A 23,902-nucleotide genomic window follows, 5' to 3' on the forward strand; every position below is an offset into this window, starting at 1 on the left:
TGGACTCCTGGGTCTGAGGGAGGAGGGGCTGGGGTCTGAACTCTTGGGTCCCAGGGAGGAGGGTCTACGGTCCGGACTCCTGAGTCCAAGGAAGGAGGGGCTGGGGGTCTGAACTCCTGGGTCTGAGGGAGGACGGACTAGGGTCTGGACTCCTGGGTCTGGGGGAGGAGGGACTGGGGGTCTGGACTTCTGGGTCTGAGGGAGGAGGGGCTGGAGTATGGACTGCTCGGTCTGGGGGAGGAGGGCTGGAGTATGGACTGCTGGGTCTGGGGGAGGAGGGCTGGAGTATGGACTGCTGGGTCTGAGGGAGGAGGGGCTGGGGCCTGGACTCCTGTTGTTCAGGTCGGGACCAGGCCTGGGGACAGCCCTTTCCCAGTGCCCGCTGCCCTCTGCTGCCCCCTGCTGGCCACTGCACTCTTCCTTCGCACCCTGGAGGACAGACCAGGCTTGGCAGTTTATTTCACTTTCACAACCCCCTTCCAGCCCTTGGGGCTCCCTTTAGCAGCACATCTCGGTGCCCTGTAGGCGGAGAGAGGGGTGGGTTAGATGAGGTCACCTCCAGGTGGAGGAGGGTGGAGTGGGGTGGAGTGGGCCAGGGAGGGTTAGGGAGTGGACTCACCTGGCCTTCAGGCCGGGGCAGGGTCCTGGGGTCCCAGGGCAGCTGGAGGGGAGTTCCCCTTTAGGAGTCGCTGCAATGGAGATATTTTGAGAGGGCGGTTGATTGCCGGCATCCAACCTTTCCCTCTGCCCCTCTTCCCTGTCCCCTTTGTCTTAGACCTGGGAGTCCCAGACCACCTGGGGGCTGGAGGTGGCTTCCTGCGCAGCTGAGGCCACAGCCTTAATTCTTGGCAAGAGAAGAGGGGCCCGAAGTCTGGGGAGGGCCAGAAGTGCCTCGGGGGAGGAGATTAAGAAATGTCTCTGCTAGGCTGCAGCCTGGGTGGACATCCTTTCACAGGCCCTGGACAGGGGTGACACAGTGGTGGCGGCCACCATCTGACAGGACCTTTGGCCTTGTCCCTAGTGCATGCTGCCTTTTCCCTCTCACCTCTAACTCGTGTAGGATGAAGTTTCAGTTTGTCTGTCCGCCTGTCCATCCATGTGCCCATGCTTCTGCTCACTCATGTGCCCCACAGACAGTCCCCAAGCCTCTCCAGTGGGTCAGGCCCTTTTCTTTTCTTTTCCTTTTCTCTTTGTTTTTTCTTTGTTCTCTCTCTTCTTTCTTTCTTTCTTTCTTTCTTTCTTTCTTTCTTTCTTTCTTTCTTTCTTTCTTTCTCTTTCTTTCTTTCCTTTTCTTTCTTTCGCTCTCTCCTTCCTTCCTTTTCTTTCCCTCCCTCCCTTTCTTTCTTTTTCTATTTCTCTCTCTTTCCTTTCTTTCTTTCCTTTCTTTCTCTCTCTCTCCCTCCTTCTTTCTCTCTTTCTTTCCTTGTCTTTCTTTTTTTAAAAACAACAACAACAACAACAAACCGAAAAAACAGGGGCCACGCGTGGTGGCTCACGCCTGTAATCCCAGCACTTTGGGAGGCTGAGGTGGGTGGATCACCTGAGGTCAGGTTTGAGACCAGCCTGGCCAAGATGGTGAAACCCTGTCTCTATGAAAAATACAAAATTAGCCAGGGGTGGTGGCACATTCCTGTAATTCCAGCTACTTGGAGGCTGAGGCAGGAGAATCGTTTGAACCCAGGAGGTGGGGATTACCATAAGCCAAGATTGCACCACTGCACTCTAGCCTGGGCAACAAGAGCGAAACTGTCTCAAAACAAAACAAAGCAAAACAGGGTCTCACTCTCTTGCCTAGTCTGAAGTGCAGTGATGTGACCATAGCTCACTGCAGCCTTGACCTCCTGGGCTCAAACCATCCTCCTGCCTCAGCCTCCCAAAGTGCTGGGATTACAGGCATGACCCACCGCGCCAGTACAAGGCCCTGTTTTTCGCTCTGAGAAGACAGCTGTGAACAAGACAGAAAACTATCTTTGTCCTGGTGGAGCTGATGCTCCACTGAACCCGAGCCTTGCAGTGACTGATCAGCTCCTGAACAAGGAAACGTCCCAGAGCATGTTCCATGTCCTTCAAAGTGCCTGGGAGAGGGAAGATGCCGGGGAGGCCTCTTGGAGGTGGAAATGACCCAGCCGATGCCTGAGTGCAAGAAGGCAGACAGAGGCTCCATGTGAGTGGGGGCTTGCTGGCAAGTTAGAAGAGCAGCAAGGGTCCAATGCTGCTGGAAAGGAGTTGGAGTGGGGGAGATTAGAGAGGTGGGGAAGGGTCAGATCCCCAGCCCCAGGTCTTTGGGCAGTGGAGAGGACTTTGGCTTGAGATCTTAGAGCCCTGGGGAGCCAGTGGGGATTTCTTTCTTTTCTTCTTTTTTGTGACGGAGTTTTTGCACTGTCGCCCAGGCTGGAGTGCAGTGGCACAATCTTGGCTCACTGCAACTTCCGCCTCCTGGCGGAAGCGATAATCAAGCGATTCTCCTACCTCAGCCTCCCGAGTAGCTGGGATTATGGGTGCCTGCCACCATGCCTGGCTAATTTTTGTATTTTTTAGTAGAGACGGAGTTTCAACATGTTGGCCAGGCTGGTCTCAAACTCCTGACCTCAAGCGATTTGCCCACCTCGGCCTCCCAAAGTGCTGAGATTATAGGTGTGAGCCACCGAACCTGGCTGCCAGTGGAGATTTCTGAGAGGTGAGGGAGGGGATATGACTCAGGTTAGAGATGACTGAGCTTGCTGGCTTCATCAAAACTCATGGGAAGGCTAGACGAAGTGGCTAATGCCAGTAATCCCAGCACTTCGGGAGGCCGAGACAGGAGGATCACTTGAGCCCAGGAGTTAGAGACCAACTTCGGCAACATGGTGAGACTATGTCTCTAATTAAATTAAAACATTAAAAAAAAAACAACCCAGCTCGTGGGGCTTGCGTCAGACTGGTCCCCATTTTCCCCATGAAAACACTGAGGGTCAGAGAGGTCCCCAGTGGTCAGTGGGGTGATGAGATCCAGCTCAATGGCAGTGTCGTCCCCTAAAGGGAGGTTTCTCAGATGGAGAATAGCAGTGTGTAGACAGCAACCCCAGGGGCCACTGCACCATACACAGATCACAACCACAGTGACACTGACCACTGACGCAGTCCCATCACATCCAGTGTCCACAGCAGCCCCAGCCTCACCTCTGCAAAAAAAATTTAAAAATGAGCTGGGTGTGGAGACATGCACCTAGTAGCTACTCTGGGGGCTGACGAGGGAGGATCACTTGAGCCCAGGAGATTGAGGTTATAGTGAGCTGTGACTGCACCACTGCACTCCAGCCTGGCTGACAGAGACCCCATTTTTTTTCTGAGACGGAGTCTCGCTCTGTCGCCCAGGCTGGAGTGCAATGGCGCTATCTCGGCTCACTGCAACCTTTGCCTCCTGGGTTCAAGTGATTCTCCTGCCTCAGCCTCCTGAGAGCTGGGATTACAGGTACATGCCACCACACTCCACTAGACAGAGACCCCATCTTAAAAAAAAAAAAAAAAAAAAAGCAATGCCAGGCACATAGCAAAAGTTATGACAGGCGGGGCCCACGCCTGTAGTCCCAGCACTTTAGAAGGCTGAGGCGGGCAGATGACTGGAGGTCAGGAGTTCAAGACCAGCCTGGCCAACATGATGAAACCCCGTCTCTACTAAAAATATAAAAATTAGCCGGGCATGGTGGCGGGCACCTGTGACCCCAGCTACTCGAGAGGCTGAGGCAGGAGAATCGCTTGAACCTGGGAGGCGGAAGTTGCAATGAGCCGAGATTGTGCCACTGCACTCCAGCCTGGGTGACAAAGTGAGACTCCATCCCAAAAAAAAAAAAAAAAAAAAGTTATGACAGTGCTTTGCTGAGAAGTAGCAAACCCAAGGCTGTCTCTTTCGTGGTATGTTTTGAAGAATGAAAGGGTAGGTGGGAGTGGACTGGAATTTTAATCAGGCAGGGTTTGGGGAGAGGAGGAAAGGGCGGGGGAGGCAGAGGGTACGGCCTAGGCAAAAGTGTCACCATCAGGCCCGAGGTCCCTGTCAGCCTGCTGTCCTGGCTGTGTCCCCCATCACTGTCCTCTGGGAGACGGCTGAGTGCCTCCTAATGTTTCCATTTGCTTTTGGCGGCAGGTTGGATCTGTTTTTAGCTTCCCTGGCTGGTTTCACCGCCACCCCCCCCGCTTCCTGCTGGCTCTCTTGTTTGCTGTGGTCGAATAATGTTCCCGGACTTCCTGAGCTGTTTGTTTGAAGACAGCCCAGTATTGATCAAAGCCTGTGTGTACTCAGCCGGAGATACTGAGATCTGCCTCTCCCTAGCAATCCAGGGTCCCCAAAATCCTGGGGTGGTAGCGTGGGGAGAAAAGAAAGCCAGGACAGGGCTCATTAAAAAATAAGTAGGCCGGGCACGGTGGCTCACCCCTGTAATCCCAGCACTTTGGGAGGCCAAGGTAGGCGGATCACCTGAGGTCGCGAGTTCGAGACCAGCCTGACTAACATGGAGAAACCCCGTCTCTACTAAAAAATACAAAATTTGCCAGGCGTGGTGGCACATGCCTGTAATCCCAGCTACTCAGGAGGCTGAGGCAGGAGAATTCGCTTGAACCCCAGAGGCGGAGGTTGCAGTGAGACGAAGACTGCAGTGAGCCGAGATCATACTATTTCACTCCAGCCTGGGCAATAAGAGTGAAACTCCATCTCAAAAGAAAAACAAACAAACAAAGAAACAACAAAAAAATAAGTAGACGGTTTGGGGGCCTTAAAGACTCCAACACGCTTTTCCTCTTTCAGGCTGTGTGGTTTTGGGCAGGTACTGTCACCTCTCTGAACTTTTTTCCTCTGGAAAATGGAGAGAGGAACATTTGTTTGTTTGTTTTTTGAGACAGGGTCTCATACTCTGTCATCCAGGCTGGAGTGCAGTGGCGCAATCTTGGCTCACTGCAACCTCCACCTCCCGGGTTCAAGTGATTCTCCTGCCACAGTCTTCCAAGTAGCTGGGCTTACAGACGTGCGCCACCACGCCCAGCTAATTTTTGTATTTTCAGTAGAGACAGGGTTTCACCATGTTGGTCAGGCTGGTCTCAAACTCCTGAACTCAGTGATCCACCTGCCTCAGCTTCCCAAAATGTTGGGATTACAGGCATAAGCCACCGCGCCCAGCTGGGAGAGGAACATTTTTGACTTCATAGGGCTATTGGGAAGACTCACTTCAGTGTATTCATTTGGCATCTATTTATTGAGCACCTATGATGTGTGTGTGTGCTAGGCACTGTTCTGGACTCTGGAGATATGTTGTAAAAGACAACAAAGGGCTGACCTGCAGGAAGGTTGCAACCTGACAGTGATAAAAGCCAACAAAACCAACCCTAAGCTCTGCCGGGTGGCGAAAGATCTTTGAACATACAGCAGAGCAGGGGCCGGAGGGACAGCGGTGCTATTTTCATCTTTTCTTTTTTTTGTTTTAGAGAATGGGGTCCCACTATATTGCCCAGAAAGGTCTCAAAATCCTGGGCTTGGCCGGGCGCGGTGGCTCACGCTTGTAATCCCAGCACTTTGGGAGGCCGAGGCGGGCGGATCACGAGGTCAGGAGATCAAGACCACGGTGAAACCCCGTCTCTACTAAAAAATACAAAAAATTAGCCGGGCGCGGTGGCGGGCGCCTGTAGTCCCAGCTACTCGGAGGCTGAGGCAGGAGAATGGCGTGAACCCGGGAGGCGGAGCTTGCAGTGAGCCGAGATTGAGCCACTGCACTCCAGCCCGGGCGACAGAGCGAGACTCTGTCTCAAAAAAAAAAAAAAAAAAAAAAAAAAAAAAAATCCTGGGCTCAAGCTTTCCTCCTGCCTCTGCCTCCCTAAGATCTGGGATTATAGACTCTTTTTTTTTTTTTTCTTTATTGGTTTAGAGACAAGGTCTCATTCTGTTGCCCAGGCTGGAGTGCAGTGGTGTGATCACGCCTCACTGGAGCTACCAACTCCTGGGATCAAGGGACCCTCCCACCTCAGCCTCCTGAGCAGCTGGGACTATGGGCATGCGCCACAACTTTGGGGTAATTTTTAAATTTTTTTGTAGTGTTGGGGTCTTGTGATGTTGCCCAGACTGGTCTCAAATGCCTGGGCTCAAACCGTCCTCCTGCCTTGGCCTCCCAAAGTGCTGGGATTGCAGGCTGGGCATGGTGGCTCATGCCAGTAATCCCAGCACTTTGGGAGGCCAAGGTGAGTGGATCAACTGAGGGCAGGAGTTCGAGACCAGCCTGGCCAGCGTGGCAAAACCTCGTCTCTACTAAAAATCCAAAAATTAGCCGGGCATGGTGGCGGGTGCCTGTAGTCCCAGCTACTTAGGAGGCTGAGGCAGGAGTATTGCTTGAACCTGGGAGGCAGAGGTTGCAGTGAGCCGAGATTATGCCACTGCACTGCAGCCTGGGCTACAGAGTGAGACTCCGAATCAAAAAAAAAAAAAAAAGAAGTATTGGGATTGCAGGCGTGAGCCACCACCCCAGCTGGGGGTGCCATCTTGAACACAGTGATCAGGGAAGGCCTCCCTGAGAAGGAATGGGAAAGCGAGCCTCAGGAAAGGCCATGCAGGCCAAGGGCTTGTGCAAAGGCCTTGAGGTAGGACACATCTGGGATGCTGGAAGGAGAGCAAGAAAGTCCTTGAGGCCGGGCGCGGTGGCTCACTCCTGTAATCCCAGCACTTTGGGAGGCCAAGGAGGGCAGATCACGAGGTCAGGAGTTCAAGACCAGCCTGACCAACATGGTGAAATTCTGTCTCTACTAAAAATACAAAAATTAGCGGGGCATGGTGGCAGGCACCTGTAATACCAGCTACTCAGGAGGCTGAGGCAGGAGAATTGCTTGAATCCGGGAGGTGGAGGTTGCAGTGAGCCAAGATTGCGCCACTGCTCTCCAGCCTGAGCGACAGAGCAGGATTCCGTCTCCAAAAAAAAAAAAAAGAAAAGAAAAGAAAGTCCTAGAGGGGGAATGAACCAGGAAGAAAACAAGGAAAGAGGTCACAGAGGGGACGGGGGCCTTGGAAATGGGTGCCAAGGATGAGTCCCTGCCCTGGCACCCTGAGTGCACAGGTGAACCAGGGACCCTGGAGGTGAGGGAGGCCCCAGCCCCCAACCTCAGACCAGCGCCTGACTCACCGCCTTCGACTGGGCATTTCTGGGCTTCCTGGGGGGCAGATCTGGCCGTGGGGGCAATGGAGGAGCCGAAAGGGGCACCTGGAGGGGACAGAGGAAGGAGAGGGGGCTTGTGAGCTGCCATTTTCTTCTCGCCTCCATGTTCTCCTGCCTGGGACTCAGCACTCAGGCACTGTTCTAGACTCAAGATATAACAGAGACCAAGACAACGTATGAACACTTAGGAGGGTTACAGCCAGGGAAATCCACAGCCCCAGCCCTTGGGGAAGCCAAAGACCACTTCTCTAGGACCTGAGAATCTTGTTATCAGCCCCCTCCTCTCCTAGAACCCAGGAGTGCGGGCCCTCAGCTCTTCCTCCCTCAGACCCAGGAGTCCAGACCCCAGCCCTTCCTCCCTCAGACCCAGGAGTCCAGACCCCAGCCCTTCCTCCCTCAGACTCAGGATTCCAGGCCCCCATCCCTCCTCCCTCAGACCCAGGAGTCCAGGCCCCCATCCCTCCTCCCTCAGGCCCAGGAGTCCAGACCCCAGCCCCTCCTCCCTCAGGCCCAGGAGTCCAGACCCCAGCCCTTCCTCCCTCAGACCCAGGAGTCCAGACCCCAGCCCTTCCTCCCTCAGACCCAGGAGTCCAGACTCCAGCCCTTCCTCCCTCAGACCCAGGAGTCCAGACCCCAGCCCTCCTCCCTCAGACCCAGGATTCCAGGCCCCCATCCCTCCTCCCTCAGGCCCAGGAGTCCAGGCTCCAGTCCCTCCTCCCTCAGGCCTCAGGAATGTGGATTCCAGCTCCCGGCTGGCCCTGCTCACCTGCTCCAGCTCCAACTCCCTGCCTTCCTGGTCACTGCTGTCCCCCGAGTCCTCAGCAGTAGCCTGACCATGGAACTGGTAGATACTCACGGCCTCCCGGCCCTTGATCTCGCAGCGGCAGAAAGGGCAGGTCTGGCTGTCCGAGTGCTGGGGGAGGTCGGGAGGGAAAGGGTCAGTGCCCCCCTGCTCTCCATCCCGTCTTTTGGGCCAACGAGGAGCTCCCTGCCCAAAAGATCGATGTGGGGAAGACAGACAGAGGAAGGGAGACGGAAGGAGAGAATAGGAGTCGTGGAGAGCAGGGGAATGTGGAGGGAAATGCTGGGAGGGAAGGTGAGAGAGGAACGGAACCAGAGCTGAGGTCAGGAGGGGGCACACAGGCCAGGGATCCTCCCCCATGGAGCCGTGGCCACAGCTTCCAGACCAGGCCTTTCTGGGCTCAGACCCTCACTGTGGCCCTCGTTGTTGTTGTTGCTGTTTTTCAAAAAAACGGAGTCTCGCTCTGTCACCCAGGCTGGAGTGCAGTGGGGCGATCTCTGCTCACTGCAACCTCTGCCTCCCAGGTTCCAGTGATTCTCATGCCTCAGCCTCCCGAGCAGCTGGGATTACAGGCACCTACCACACCCGTCTAATTTTTGTTATTTTTTTTTTTTTAGTAGACACGGGTTTTCCCCATGTTGGCCAGGCTGGTCTCGAACTCCTGACCTCAAGTGATCCACCCACCCCGGCCTCCCAAAGTGCTGAGATTACAGGCGTGAGCCACCGTGCCCAGCCTCACTGTGGCCCTTGGGAGGTCACTATTCTCAGCCCCGTTCTTCAGGGGACGAGGCTAAGGCTCAGAGAGGTGAAGCCACTGGCTGGGGATCACCCAGGCAGAGAAGGAAGGAGAGCTTTCCACTGATAACATTGCCAGAGAGGGAGAAAGAGAGGCAGCGTGTGCAGAGTGGGATGGAACCAGAGGCCCGGGGAAAGACAGCCAGGCTCCTGAGTGGTCGCCATCAGGTCTCTGCCCTCTCTGGACTTTGGTTTCCCCATATGATCAATGAGGCATAGAGGAGATCCTTTTGGGGCTTTCCCTGTAGAGAGGGGGAGACCAGAGGGGAAGGCGCCGCAGGGGTCAGACCCACCTGCCAGGCAGCCAGGCAGCGGGTGCAGAGCAGGTGCCCGCACGGCTCGATCTTCACATCCTTGTTGCTCTCAGCACAGATCTTGCAGAGCTCAAATGTGGAGTCCATGGCCCAGTAGAGCTGCAGCTGCTCCTGGCAGGTGAGAGGATAGAGAAGACAGCGAGGGGCATGTTTCAGCCACGGGGACACAACTTGGGCCACAGGAAGAAAATCCCAAACCTCAGCTGGTTGTGGTGGCTCACGCCTGTAGTCCCAGCACTTTGGAGGCCGAGGTGGAGGGATCACCTGAGGTTGGGAGTTCGAGACCAACCTGGTCAACATGTTGAAACCCCGTCTCTACTAAAAATACAAAAATTAGCTGGGCATGGTGGTGAATGCCTGTAGTCCCAGCTACTCGGGAGGCTAAGGCAGGAGAATCGCTTGAACCCGGGAGATGGAGGCTGCAGTGAGCTGAGATTGCACCATTGAGCTCCAGCCTGGGTAACAAGAGCAAAACTCCGTCTCAAAAAAAAAAAAAAAAAAAAAGACAGAAAGAAAATCCCAAACCTCTGTCTTGGTGCTGTGGCTCATGCCTGTAATCCCAGCACTTCTGGCAGCCAAGGCAGGTGGAATGCTTGAGCCCAGGAGTTCTGGACCAGCACGAGCAGCATAGTAAGACCCCGTCTCTATTTAAAAAAAAAAAAAAACAAACCTCTGTGCCAGACCTGAACCCTCTCCTAAGTCCAAGGTTGGCATGTCCAACGGCCTCCTACATGTCTTCACTTTTTTTTTTTTTTTTTTTTTGGGAGACTGTCTTGCTCTGTTGCCCAGGCTGGAGTGCAGTGGCGCAATCTTGGCTCACTGCAACCTTTGCCTCTGGGTTCAAGTGATTCTCGTGCCTCAGCCTCCTGAGTAGCTGGGACTACAGGCATGAGCCACCATACCTGGCTAATTTTTGTATTTTTAGTAGAGATGGGGTTTCACCATGTTGGCCAGGCTAGTCTCGAACTCCTGACCTCAAGTGATCTGCCCGCCTTGGCCTCCCAAAGTGCTGGAATTACAGGTGTGAGCCACCTCGCCCGGCCATGTCTTCGCTCCTTGTTATGAGACTTCTTCTCCCCAGTTGTCTACGCCCAGTGGTGCCAGATTTAGCAAATAAAAGTACTGAATGCTGCTAAATTTGAATTTCATTCTTTTTTTTTTTTTTTTTGTGGGACAGAGCCCCACTCTGTTACCCAGGTTGAAGTGCAGGGTCACGATCTTGGCCTACCGCAATCTCTAACTCCCAGGCTCAAGTGATCCACCCGCCTCAGCCTCCCAGAGTACTAGGATTACAGGCATGAACCACTGTGCCTAATCGAAATTTGAATTTCTTTCTTTCTTTTTTTTTTTTTTCTTGAGACCAAGTCTCACTCTGTTGCCCAGGCTGGAGTGCAGTGGTGTGATCTCAGCTCACTGCAACCTCCGCCTCCTGGGTTCAAGTGATTCTCGTGCCTCAGCCTCCCAACTCAAGTGCCTCAGGTGGGACTACAGGTGTGAGCTACCACACCCAGCTAATTTTTGTATTTTTGGTAGAGATGGGTTTCACCATGTTGGCCAGGCTGGTCTTGAACTCCTGACCTCAGGTGATCTGCCTGCCTTGGCCTACCAAAGTGCTGGGATTATGGGCGCGGTGGCACCCGGCCTCCAAATTTGAATTTCATGTAAACAGTGAATACAATTTGAAGTATAAGGATGTCCCAAATATTGCACAGGATATATTTATACTAAAACAAATTTAGGGCCAGATACAGTGGCTCATGCCTATAATCCCAGCACTTTGGGAGGTGGAGGCGAGAGGATTGCTGGAAGCTAGGAGTTCAAAACCAGCTTGGGCAACATGGCGAAACGCCATCTCTACAGAGAAATACAAAAATTAGCTGGGTGCAGTGGCTCACACCTGTACCCCCAGCTGCTCGGGAGGCTGAGGTGGGAGGATTGCTTGAGCCCGGAGGTCAAGGCTGCAGTGAGCCATGATTGCACCACTGCACTCCAGCCTGGGTGACAGAAGAGATCCTGTCTCTAAAAATAAAAATAAATAAAAAATAAATTATTTATTTCTTATTGTGTCTCTCTCACTCGTGGGGTGGCTGTGAAGATTAGGAGCTGGCATGGGGCTATCGCTGGCAAATGCTCAAATGCATTAGCTGTCCTGATGATCTCAGCAGCATCAGTTCCTTATTTAATCCCCGTGATCACCCCTGGGAAAGAGGCAGGAGGAGCCGTATTTTCTGGAAGAATAACTGAGCCTCAGAGAGGTCAGGTGATTTACCCAAGGTCACACAGCCACCAAGCCAACCCTCCAACCCCAGGCCTCTGAGCCAAGGCGACGTGGGGGTGGCAGGGTCAGGGAATGGGGACCACAGGTGCAGGTGCGGGTCTCACCTCTGACACGTGGATGCGCTGCTGGGGTTCTGCCTGGCCGAGCTCAGTCAGGTCTGGGTTGTGGTTCTTTCCATCTGGGTAGAGGTAGCTGGGGGAAGGGAAGAGAGGGGGACTGGGGGGCCATCCAGTATCTCCCACCCCCAGATGAACAAAGACCTTTACCCTCTACAGGGCCCCATATTTCCCTTGAGATGAGGATCTGCCCCAAATCCTTTGCTGGCCTGGGGTTATTTTCCCTCTGCCCGCCTCTAATTGGCACTGTGTCTTCTCAGATACCCCAGGGCAGGGCTATGTCCCCTCAGACTCCCAAGGTAGGGCACACGAAACCTCAGTGACTCAAGCTTCAGAAACAAGGATGAGATAGAATAAGAACCAGAAAATGGGATGAAAATTTCTGGCTTAGGGCAGGCGTGGTGGCTCACGCCTGTAATCCCAGCACTTTGGGAGGCCGAGGTGGGTGGATCATCTGAGGTCAGGAGTTTAAGACCAGCTTGGCTAACATGGTGGAACCCCGTCTCTACTGAAAATATAAAAATTAGCTGGGCGTGGTGGTGCATGCCTGTTATCCTAGCTACTCAGGAGGCTGAGTCAGGAGAATTGCTTGAATCCGGGAGGCAGAGGTTGCAGTGAGCCGAGATCATGCCATTGCACTGCAGCCTGGGCGACAGAGTGAGACTCTGTCGCAAAAAAAAAAAAAAAAAAAAGGAAAATGGCTTAGCTCTTCTAGAACCTCACTCTTCTCCTCCATGCCCAAGCATAACAGATTTTAGCGTCACAGATCATGAAAGTGATCAAATCCTAGAATCTGATAGTATCAGGATGGAAAGACCCTCTGAGAACACCTGTACCACTTCTTCCCTCACAGACAGTGACCCAAGGCTCAGGGTGGGAAAGGCGCCTGCCCAAGGTCACACAGCAAGGATCAGAGAGACTCAGAACCAGGGTCGTAGGCCAGATCTCAGCACTGGGCTCCAGGACGCCGGAGAAGCAAGCTCTGGGCTCCCTGGGTCTCCCACTGGACCATTTCCTCGGCCTATCTGGCACGTCTCAACGCTACTCCAATTATCCCGGCGGGGTCATGAGTCCCTGAGGCTAGTGGCCCTGCCTGGCCTGTCATGTGGAGCAGTGCAGGATCCCTGACCTGAGCCCCGCAGCGGCTCTCCCACTAACACACTGTGTGACCTGGCTGGGGCCACTCTACTTTTCTGGCCTCAGTTTCCCCTTCTGTGACATGGACATGATCACGCCTGAGGCAAAGATTTGTGATGAGGATTAAATAAGACAGTGCTGGCCGGGCACGGTGGCTCACACCTGTAATCCCAGCACTTTGGGAGGCCGAGGCAGGCGGATCATTTGAGGCCAGGAGTTTGAGACCAGCCTGGCCAACATGGTGAAACCCCGTTTCTACTAAAAATAGCAAAATAAATAAATAAATAAAATAATAACTAGCCAGGCATGGAGGTGCGTGTCTGTAATCACAGCTACTTGGGAGGCTGAGGCAGGAGAATTTCATGAACCCAGGAGGCAGAGGTTGTAGTGAATGGATATCACACCACTGCACTCCAGCCTGGGCAACACAGCAAGACTCTGTCTCAAAAAAAAAAAAAAAAAAGAAGAAGAAATTTTAAAAATAAATAAGAAAGCTAGTGCTTATAAAACATGCAGCCCTGGCTGGGAGCAGTGGCTCATGCCTGAATCCCAGAACTCTGAGAGGCTGAGGGGGAGGATTGCTTGAGCCCGGGGGTTCGAGACCAGCCTGGGCAACACAGAAAGACACTATGTCTAAAAAAAAAAAAAAATTAAAAAAATTAGCTGGGCATGGTGGCATGTGCCTGTGGTCTCAGCTACTCAGGAGAGGCTGAAGTGGGAGAATCACCTGAGCCTGGGAGGTCGAGGTTGCAGCAGTGAGCCGTGGTCATGTCACTGCACTCCAGCTTGGGTGACAGTGAGACCCTGTCACACACACAAAAAAAAAACCCACCCCCAAAAAAAAAAAGCAGCACTGGCCAGGTGCAGTGGTTTACACCTGTAACCCCAGCACTCTGGGAGGCCAAAGAGGGAGGGTCGCTTGAGCCCAGCAGTTTGAGACCAGCCTGGACAACATAGTGATATCTTGTCTCTATTTTTTTTTCTTTTTTTCTTTTTATTGAGATGGGGGCTCACTATGTTGTCCAGGTTGGTCTCAAACTCTTGGGCTCAAGTGATCCTCCCACAAAGTTCTAGGATTTCAGGCATGAGCCACCACGCCTGGTGAATAATTTTTTTTTTTTTTTTTTTTTTGAGATGAAGTCTCACTCTCATCCCCTAGTCTGGAGTGCAATGGTGTGATCTCGGCTCACTGCAACCTCTGCCTCTTGGGTTCGAGCGATTCTCTTGCCTTAGCCTCCCAAGTAGCTGGAATTACAGGCGCCTGCCACCACGCCTGGCTAATTTTTGTATTTTTAGTAGAGACGGGGTTTTACCATGTTGGCCAGGCTGGTCTTGAACTCCTGACCTCAGGTGATCTGCCCACCTCGGCCTCCCAAAGTGCTGGGATTACAGGCATGAGCCACAGTGCCCGGTGCAAATAAATTTTTTAAATTAAAAAAAAAATTTTAAATGCAGCATCCTCCTCTGTGCATAAACACCCAATAAGAAGGGACTTCTATGATTGACTTTATTTTATTCTTATTTTTATTTTTTGAGATAGAGTTTCGCTCTGTCGCCCAGGCTAGAGTGCAGTGGCGTGATCTCGGCTCACCGCAAGCTCCACCTCCTGACTTCACGCCATTCTCCTGCCTCAGCCTCCCAAGTAGCTGGGACTATAGACGCCCGCCACTGTGCCCAGCTAATTTTTTGTATTTTTAGTAGAGACAGGGTTTCACAGCGTTAGCCAAGATGGTCTCGATCTCCTGACCTCATGATCCACCCGCCTCAGCCTCCCAAAGTGCTGGGATTCCAGGCGTGAGCCACTGCGCCTGGCTTATGATTGACTTTATTTTTATGTTTTTGAGATGAAATCTCACTCTGTCACCTAAGCTGGAATGCAGAGGCGTGATCTTGGCTCACTGCAGCCTCAACCTCCCGGGTTCAAGCGATTCTCCTGTCTCAGCCTCCCGAGTAGCTGGGATTATAGGCATACACCACCACGCCTGGCTAGAGACCGGGTTTCACCATGTTGGCCAGGCTGGTCTTGAACTCCTGACCTCAAGTGATCTGCCTGCCTCAGTCTCCCAAAGTGCTGGGATTACAGACATGAGCCACCATGCCCAGCGTCTGATTTTTCTGTTTTAAATGGTCCCCAAGAGTAGCTGAAGTGTTGTCTCCTGTTCCTAAGTGAAAGAAGGCTGTGATGTGTCTTATGGAGAAAACGTGTGTGTCGTATAAGCTTCGCTGAGACACAAGTTATACTGTTGTTGGTTGTGAGTTCAATGTTAATGAAGCAACAATAGGTACTGAATAAAGTGTCTTTTTTTTTTTTTTTTTTTTCTGAGATGGAGTCTCGCTCTGTCGCCCAGGCTGGAGTGCAGTGGCATGATCTCGGCTCACTGCAACCTCCGCCTCCCGGGTTCACGCCATTCTCCTGCCTCAGCCTCCTGAGCAGCTGGGACTACAGGTGCCCGCCACCAAGCCAGGTTAATTTTTTTGTGTGTTTTTAGTAGAGACGGGGTTTCACCGTATTAGGCAGGATGGTCTCGATCTCCTAACCTCATGTTCCGCCCGTCTCGGCGTTCCAAAGTGCTGGGATTACAGGTGTGAGCCACCGCGCCTGGCCTTGAAAAAGTGTTTTTAAACAAAAACATACATAAAGGTTACTATGTTGTGATTGGTTGACAAAAATGTCGTGACCCAGCCGGGCGTGGTGGCGTGCACCTGTAGTCCTAGCTACTCAGGACCCAAGAATGTATTTCCCCTGGGAGCAATGGCTTGGTATTCAACAATTCAGGGTGTGTGGTGACTTTATAGAAGATAATTACTGCAAATTGGCCAGGCGTGTGGCTCGCACCTGTAATCTGAGCACTGTGGGAGGCTGAGGGGGGCAGATTGCTTGAGTTCAGGAGTTCGAGACCAGCCTAGTCAACATGGTCAGACCTCCCCCCCCATCTCTACGAAATATACAATAAAATTTTTTTGTTTTGTTTTGTTTTTTTCAGATGGAGTCTCACTCTGTCACCCAGGCTGGAGTGCAGTGGCGTGATCTCAGCTCACCGGAACCTCCACCTGCCAGGTTCAAGCAATTCTGCCTCAGCCTCCGGAGTAGTTGGGATTACAGGTGCGCGCCACTGCGCCCAGTTAATTTTTTTTTTTAATTTTTAGTAGAGATGGGGTTTCACCATGTTGACCAGGCTGGTCTTGAACTCCTGATCTCAGGTGATCCGCCCGCCTTGGCCTCCCAAAGTGCTGGGATTACAGGCATGAACCACTGTGCCCCGCCAAAAATGTTTAAAAAATTATATATTGAAAAATAAATAACAATTATTGCAAATAACAGCATATCTATCTATCTGTCTATCTATCTATCTGGCTATCTAGCTAGCTATCTAGCTAGCTACCTACCCTCCTATCTCCTCTCTTGTATGTCAGTCATATAGATATGACTGATAAGAAAGTTCTGGCTAAAGGTGAAACTTTGAAAAGAAACCTGCCTTCTTGGACAGGCACGGTGGCTCACACCTGTAATCCCAGCACTTTGGGAGTCCAAGGAGGGAAGATCACTGGAGGTCAGGAGTTTGAGACCAGCCTGGCATAGCAAAACCCCATCTCTACTAAAAATCCAAAAATTAGGGCCGGGCATGGTGGCTCACGCCTGTAATCTCAGCACTTTGGGAGGCCGAGGTGGGTGGATCACGAGGTCAGGAGTTCAAGACCAGCCTGACCAACATGGTGAAACCCTATTTCTACTAAAAATACAAAAAAAAATTAGCCGGGCGTGGTGGTGCGTGCCTGTAATCCCAGCTACTCCGGAGGCTGAGGCAGGAGAATCGCTTGAACCCGGGAGGCACAGGTTGCAATGAGCCGAGATCATGCCATTGCAATCCAGCCCAGGCGACAGAGCGAGACTCCGTCTCAAAAAAAAAAAAACAAAAAAAACAAAAAAACCCCACGTGTCTAGCAAGTTCTCCAGTTCTGTTTCTGCCCCATCAATCTAGATTCTAGAGCAGGATCTGATATCTAGAAGCAAAAGCTGGCCGGGAACGGTGGCTCACGCCTGTCATTTCAACACTTGGGGAGGCCAAGGTGGGCAGATGGCTTGAGCCCAGGGGTTCGAGACCAGCCTGGGCAACATGGCGAAAGCCCATCTCATTTTTAAAAAATTAACTAAAATAAAAGAGAAAGAAAATAGAAACAAACGCTCTTGAGCTCAGTTCCAAGGAATGGAGCTCTTGCGGTTGTGCCCAATGCCCCACACACTTCTCGGGGCTGTGGCTGGGCCCGACCTATGGCCATTTTGTGCAAACCTCAGAGGAGCCCCTTCCTCAAGACCTTTGACTGCCACCTGCTGGAACCTTCTAGTACTGCAGATTTGAGATGTCCCCTATGTGAATGGTTGCACCCTCAAACGTGGTGGCCGCCGGCAGTGCTCAACATGCAAGATCTTTCCAACCAGATTTTGCTGACACCCTCCTCCTACCAGAATGGAGACTCACAAGCCGTCCTTCTGTCCCTCCAGGAGCACCTGGGACAGGGGTTTGTCGGCAGGGATGGTCTGCAGGATGCTGCCATCTGAGCTCACATACCCGATGGCCCACTGCCCCAGGCGAGTACAGCTGGGCCGGAAGATGTAGCTGGAGGGAGAGGTAGGTAGGATGGGGTGAGGAAGTGGTCACCGCCGTCGCTTTTGCAAACTCCCAGTCCCCCGCCCTGTTGGGAATCCAGGTGTCTAAGTCCTCACCCCCAGCTTCCCATCTTGTAGGCAATGGCATGTGCGAGATCCCTGCCTGCCTCTGTAGGGGATATATGCTGTTTGTACCTGCTTGGCTCTTTTATGATAAAAACAGCCCTGCTTCCATTTGGAGATCTCTCCCCGCTTCACTGGAGTTTAAACAAGGCTGGGGTGGCCAATCAGTGCATTTCAGGACCACCCAAGGCTGGGGTGGCCAATCAGTGCATTTCATGGACTCACAGTGATAGGAGTCCATTCTGGGAATTTTGCTGGAAGCGTCAGAGCAAGGTGCCCCCTTTCTTACAGAGGTTGCTAAGAAGGTAGGGTACACAGCTGGGGCTTCTAGAAGTCATTTGCCACCATGAGGAGAAACTATGTTTAAGAATGAAGCAAACAGAGGAAAGCAGAGAAAGGGGATGAACAGGAACTGATTGCTGACAGTAGCCGTTGAGCACCTGGATCTAGCTGTGCCTGAAACCCACACCCTGGCCTTCTTTTCTTTTTTTTTCTTTTCTTCCTTTTTGTTTTTGAGACAGAGTCTTGCTCTGTTACCCAGGCTGGAGTGCAGTGGCGGGATCCTGGCTCACTGCAACCTCCACCTTTTGAGTTCAAGTGATTCTTATGCCTCAACCTCCCAAGTAGCTGGGACTACAGGCGCGCATCACCATGCCAGGCTAATTTTTGTATTTTTTTTTATTTTTTTGAGATGGAGTTTCACTCTTGTTGCCCAGGCTGGAGTGCAATAGTGTGATCTTGGCTCACTGCAACCCCGCCTCCCGGGTTCAAGTGATTCTCCTGCCTCAGCCTCCCAAGTAGCTGGGATTACAGGCACATGCCACCACGCTTGGCTAATTTTTTTGTATTTTTAGTAGAGATGGGGTTTTCACCATGTTGGTCAGGCTGGTCTTGAACTCCTGACCTCAGGTGATCCACCCACCTCGGCCTCCCAAAGTGCTGGGATTACAGGTGTGAGCCACTGTGCCTGGCCTGGCCTTTTCAATTACAGGAATTTATTCTTTCCTTTTTTTTCCCCCTTAAATCAGTTTGAAGTGTAACTGGAAGAATGCTAATGCACTCACCGTCCTACCCCTGCACCTCAGCCCTGCAGAGACTCACAAACCTGACCTTCTATTCTCTTGGTACCTAGACAGCTCAATTCTCAGCCCTCTAGGGGGACCCAACAGCTCAAAACTCCTGGTTGAAATAATGTAAGGACTCATATGTCTTGTTTTTCAGTCTCCTATGCCAACAGGTAGGAAATTCATACTCAAAATATTGAACAGATGGTGCAACACGGCTCTGACCTACCAGAAACAGACCTTACCCTCAAGCAGGGTCTTTGGGCTCCTTGCTAGAGCGGGCACTCTCCCTTAGCTGCAGGATTATGGGACAGTACAGGAGGCCTCGAGAGAAGAGGCGGGCTGGGAGGGGCACTCAGTGTCCTGCCTCCGAGTTATCAACTCTCTGGGGTCCTGGGTACCTCTGTTCCCATTCTTGGAAGGACATCTGGTCTCCACCACGCACCAGCCCAGAGCCCAGATCCCTGAGCCCTGCAGCCTTGTTCTGCTGAGCCCTGGACGCTTTACCTGCCTGGCTTGTCCCTGCAGGCCAGCAGATGCTCTTGGACCTCATCATAGGTGAGGAAGGCCATGTAGCCTGGGTGGTTGACTGCCAGGAGCTGCCAGTTCTTGAGGAGTGTTGGCCATGGCTGGGGTGGGGCAGGACTTGGGTCAAGGAGAGACCAGGGAAGCAGCTCACATCCCTAAGTAGTCCCTAGGGCCCGAGAATCCAACCACCTCCTTCACACCCATGGTGGGCCTCAGGCATACCCCTTTTACAAGACCCCAAGCTCTTCTTTCTCCAGAACTCAGGAGTTTGGGACCCTAGCTTCCTCCTCCCTCAGACCCAAGAGTCCAGGCCCCCAGCCCTCTCCTCCCTCAAACCCTGGAGTCCAGGCCCTCACCCCCTCCTCCCTCAGACCCAGGAGTCCAGGCCTCCAGCCCCCTCCTCCCTCAGATCCTGGAGTCCAGGCCTCCAGCCCCCTCCTCCCTCAGACCCAGGAGTCCAGGTCCCAGCCCCTCCTCCCTCAGACCCAGGAGTCCAGGTCCCAGCCCCTCCTCCCTCAGACCCAGGAGTCCAGGTCCCAGCCCCTCCTCCCTCAGACCCTCCTCCCTCAGACCCAGGAGTCCAGACCCCCAGCCCCTTCTCCCTCAGCCCCTCCTCCCTCAGACCCAGGAGTCCAGACCCCCAGCCCCTCCTCCCTCAGACCCAGGAGTCCAGGCCCCAGCCCCTCCTCCCTCAGACCCAGGAATCCAGGATTCAGCCCTCTTCTTCCTCCTGGACACGAGTCTAGCTCCCAGCCTTGGCCTTCCCTGACCTGAAAGAGCCTGGTGAAGACGTCGAACTCGAAGACGGACACGTGCCCGCTGCAGGTGAGGTCGATGGTGGTGCGCAAGGCCAGGGCTGTGCAGCCTGGTTCCACAGGGTGGCAGGTGCCCAGGAGGGACTCAAACTCAGCCCAGGGCAGCACACACCTGGGTGGGAGAGGGGTGGGAGAGACACCGCTGAGGCCTCCTGGAGCCTATGATGGGAGGCTCTCCAGGAAAGAAGCAGCTGTGGGCCCGGACTCCTGGGTCCCTGGGCCAGGGCAGGATGGAGCTCCGGGAGCTGAGGGTCCCTGAGGACAAGGGCTTACTCACCGGGCTCCGCAACGCTCCCTCCAGAAGATGTGGGCTGGGGCCTTGGTGAGCTGGTACATGTGTCCACAGTACTTTCCCCCGGGGAAGAGTGCATGCAGCTCTGCGTGCATGTGGCTGAAGATGATGGCCAGCTTGGCCAGCTGTCGCCTGTGGGGATGGGCAAGGACTCCAGCTATCCTTGGGGCTCCCACTGACACCCTCTTCCTCCCCTCATGGGGAACACCTGCAGGGATAAGGTTCTGGACTCTCTCTCATCAGTGTAAGGTAAGAGTCCATTCCTGCTGGGTGTGGTGGCTCACGCCTGTAATCTCAGCACTTTGGGAGGCTGAGGTAGGAAGATTGCACGAGGCCAGGAGTTTGAGACCAGCCTAGCCAACAGAGCAAGACCTCCTCTCTACCAAAAAAATAAAAAGATTAGCCTGGCATGGTGGTGCACGTCTGTGGTCCCAGCTACATGGGAGGTTGAGGTGGGAGGATCACTTGAGCCCAGAAGTTGGAGGCTGCAGTGAGTCATGATGGTGCCACTGTCCTCCAGGCTGGGCGACAGGGCCAGACCTTGTGTCCAAAAAAATAAAGAGACACTACAAAATATTTAATATAAAGAAGTGGCATGGGTCACTGAACTAGACCTTGTTCTGGGTTCTGGGCCCCAAACCTTGTCTGCCCTGTCACTCTGAGATGCCTTCCTCAGTGCAGAACAGCAGAGGGGTGGCCTCCAGGCAGGTCCTGGGTCTGCAGCCAGCTGTTCCTCAGGAACTAAAGACCAAGTGGGTAGTCCAGGCAGAAACCGAGATGGGGGCCTAATGATCAGTTTCTTTGGGTGTGTCCATCTACCTCTCCTCCACCTAGGAGCCCATGGGGTCTCCACATTCTGAGGCCTGATCCTCCCAGCTGGGCCTCCCAAAGAGCTGGGATTACAGGTGTGAGCCACTGTACCCGGCCAGATCGGGCCAAGTTCTGATCACAAATGTGCACACATCTAGAGAACTTTGAATCAGAGAATAATAGTAATAGCTAACTTTTATTTTATCCTCAATGTAGGAAGCCCCACGGGGTCCACGAATTCTGAGATAGTGGGATAGTGGGAACCAGAATTGGGCTGCTGGGTGACCAAAGAAATGGCAAAATGGGGCTGAGGGCATGGGTGCCCAAGGAAGGAGAAAACTGGGTGGCCCATGTTCCAGGTTCCTTTAGGAAGGAGGGGCTGGGGCCTGGACCTCTGGGTCTGAGGGAGGAGGGGCTGGGGCCTGGACCTCTGGGTCTGAGGGAGGAGGGGCTGGGGGCTGGACCCCTGGGTCTGAGGGAGGAGGGGCTGGGGGCTGGACCCCTGAGTCTGAGGGAGGAGGGGCTGGGGGCTGGACCCCTGGGTCTGAGGGAGGAGGGGCTGGGGGCTGGACCCCTGGGTCTGTGGGAGGAGGGGCTGGGGCCTGGATTCCTAGGTCTGAGGGAGGAGGGGCTGGGGGCTGGACCCCTGGGTCTGAGGGAGGAGGGGCTGGGGGCTGGACCCCTGAGTCTGAGGGAGGAGGGGCTGGGGCCTGGACCCCTGGGTCTGAGGGAGGAGGGGCTGAAGGCTGGACCCCTGGGTCTGAAGGAAGAGGGACTGGAGCCTGGACCCCTGAGTCTGAGGGAGGAGGGGATGGGGGCCTGAGTTCCTGGGTCGGAGGGGGTGGGGGGCCTGAGTTCCTGGGTCTGAGGGAGGAGGAGCTGGCAGCAAGACCTGGACCTCACCCCTGAGGACTTTGTTCTGGGGCTAAGGCTCACCTGAGTCTGGAGCCCGCCCGGAAGAGCTCGTCGTTGGCACTCCTTTGGCCCCGGGGAGGCAGCAGCGCGGCCACCTGCCTGCTCTTGGCCTCCAGATTGGCCAGGTAGATGAGTAGAAAGTCCCCGGGGCCGCCGGGACCCCCGGCGCCGCCTCCGCCGGCCGCCCGCCGCGAATGGGCCACCTCTCGAAGCAGCTGCGCTGTGCGGGGCAGCAGGTCCCGCAGCGAAGGGGGACTCACGGACAGCCGGGGGTCGCCGCACTGCTCTTCTAGGCGCTGCAGCATCCTGACTGCCCGGCCCAGGGCGCGGGCCTCTTCCCACTGTCGCCCCCACGGGGCCACCGCTAGAGCCATGGGAGCCTAGCGTGTGCCGGCAGGGACCGGTGCGCCCGGGATAGGCACGGCCTCGCCCAGAGTGAAAGGAGAGGGCGGGTCCTAGAGAACCGGGGAGGGGCCTGCAGGTACCAGTGTCTCCAAAGGGGGCGGGGACTGGAGGACCTGGCACGTGGGTCTTCAAGAGGTGGGATTTGGAGGCCGGGAGCGGTGGCTCACGCTTGTAATCCCAGTACTTTGGGTGGCCGAGGTGGAAGGATCACGTGAGCCCAGGAGTTCAAGACCAGCCTGGGCAACACAGTGAGGCCCCATCTCTAAAAAATGTTTTTTAAAAAAAATAAAATGTGGCCAGGAGCGATGGCTCACAACTGTAATCCCAGCACTTTGGGAGGCTGAGGCAAGCAGATCACCTGAGGTCAGGAGTTCGAGACCAGCCTGGCCAACATGGTGAAACCGTGTCTCTAATAAAAATACAAAAAAGAAAAAAAAATTAGCTGGTGCGGTTTGAGTTTGATTCTCAAAAAGGGGCAGGGTGGGGTGGCTTTGGTGGGTAGCGGTAGGAGGGGGCTTCTCAGTGGGTGGGTGGGAAGTGCAGGTAGGATGTCTGGGTCCCTTCAGAGAGGGGCAAAGGGCTAGGGGAGGCCTGGGACTTTTTTTTTTTTTTTTGAGACAAGGTCTTGCTTTGTCACCCAGGCTGGAGTGCAGTGGTGAGATCTTAGCTCACTGCAACCTCTGTCTGCCAGGCTCAAGTGATCCTCCCACCTCACCCTCCTGAGTAGCTGGGGCCACAGGCGCGCGTCAGCAGTTCTGGCTATTTTATTTTATTTTTTGTATTTTTAGTAGAGACGGGGGTCTCACTATGTTGCCCAGGCTGGTCTTGAACTTCTGAGCTCAAGCGATGCGTCCGCCTCGGCCTCCTAAAGTGCTGGGATTACAGGCGTGAGCCACTTTGCCCTGCCGTGGGTCTCTTCTTGGGGAGGGGAGGGGAAGGGCTGGGAGCTGCCCAGAGGTGGGACTTGGACACAGCACTTTGTCGAGTGGTATGGGACTTTGGTCGTGGCATGGGGTTAAAGGTCAGATAACTGAGATTTCAAGGAGGAAACGGTCAGGGAGGCATTGTTATCTCTCTGTTTCCGAGGAAGGAGGCACAGAGCCACCAGGCCCGTGGGTTCCCTAGAAGCAAGGGTTGGAAAGTGGGTGTCTGCGGGGACAGGAATTTGGCAACAAGATTTCTGGGTCCCGTAATGGTGTGACATGGGAGAAATCAGGCCAGAGTTAAGATACTCCTGAGTCCCGAAGAAGCCAGGCGGGAGGATGGGGTTCAAGACTGCAGGGGCGGGGAGCAACTCGTTTGTATAGGGGTGGCCGGGCGTGGCTTTCACCCAACCTGTAGAACCTGTAACATCAGCCTGGTTGCTCGGTTGCTCGCTGGGCAGCCATCGGGGTGCTGTGGGCCTCGCCTCCTAAGCAAGGCATTCTGGCCACGCCCCATCCCAGGCCAAGCCAAGGTTTTTTTTTTTTTTTTTTCTTTTTCCTGTGATACAGGGTTCTGCTCGGTCTTGCTCTGTTGCTCAGGCTGGAGTGCAGTGGCCTAATCATAGCTCATTGCAGCCTGGATCTCCTGGGCTCAATCAATCCTGCCTGCTTGGCCTCCTAAAGAGCTGGGATTACAGGCGTGAGCCACCATGCGTGGTCAGACCAGGCCAAGTTCTGACTGCAAATGTGCACATATCTAGAAAACTTTGAATCAGAGAATAATAGGAATAACTAACTTTTATTTTATTTTATTTT

At 53.8% G+C, this 23,902-nt stretch overlaps 1 protein-coding gene across 2 annotated transcripts; it reads right to left on the reverse strand.

The window, feature by feature from the left end:
- Positions 1-417: 417 nt before the first annotated feature.
- CBLC (Cbl proto-oncogene C) lies at positions 418-22,195 on the reverse strand. Of its 2 annotated transcripts, XM_055249515.2 has the most exons (11): positions 21,780-22,174; positions 20,019-20,165; positions 19,697-19,853; positions 18,906-19,027; positions 17,084-17,221; positions 11,457-11,544; positions 9,054-9,185; positions 7,930-8,076; positions 7,131-7,208; positions 620-689; positions 418-519 (listed from the first exon to the last, which is right to left on the reverse strand). In XM_055249515.2, exons 1-10 carry the CDS (start codon positions 22,130-22,132, stop codon positions 627-629), a joined length of 1,425 nt encoding a protein of 474 aa, XP_055105490.2. In that variant the 5' UTR covers positions 22,133-22,174; the 3' UTR covers positions 418-519; positions 620-626. The 2 variants fall into 2 exon arrangements, with proteins under 2 accessions (XP_055105490.2, XP_055105491.2); XM_055249516.2 differs by lacking the exon at positions 17,084-17,221 and having other exon boundaries at positions 425-519; positions 21,780-22,195.
- Between the last annotated feature and the right edge of the window lie 1,707 nt (positions 22,196-23,902).

The sequence above is a fragment of the Symphalangus syndactylus genome, chromosome 17, assembly GCF_028878055.3.
Source record: "Symphalangus syndactylus isolate Jambi chromosome 17, NHGRI_mSymSyn1-v2.1_pri, whole genome shotgun sequence".
Taxonomy (NCBI): Eukaryota; Metazoa; Chordata; class Mammalia; order Primates; family Hylobatidae; genus Symphalangus; species Symphalangus syndactylus.

Bases quoted from the DNA above. Each gene is read 5' to 3' on its own strand.
- CBLC (XM_055249515.2), bottom strand. From the start codon at position 22,132: ATGGCTCTAGCGGTGGCCCCGTGGGGGCGACAGTGGGAAGAGGCCCGC. The intron at 20,166-21,779 runs GTGAGCCTTAGC...CCATCCCCACAG, and splicing joins CGGGCGGGCTCCAGACTCAG to GCGACAGCTGGCCAAGCTGG. The intron at 8,077-9,053 runs GTGGGTCTGACC...GACCTCCCCCAG, and splicing joins GCTGCCTGGCTGCCTGGCAG to CACTCGGACAGCCAGACCTG.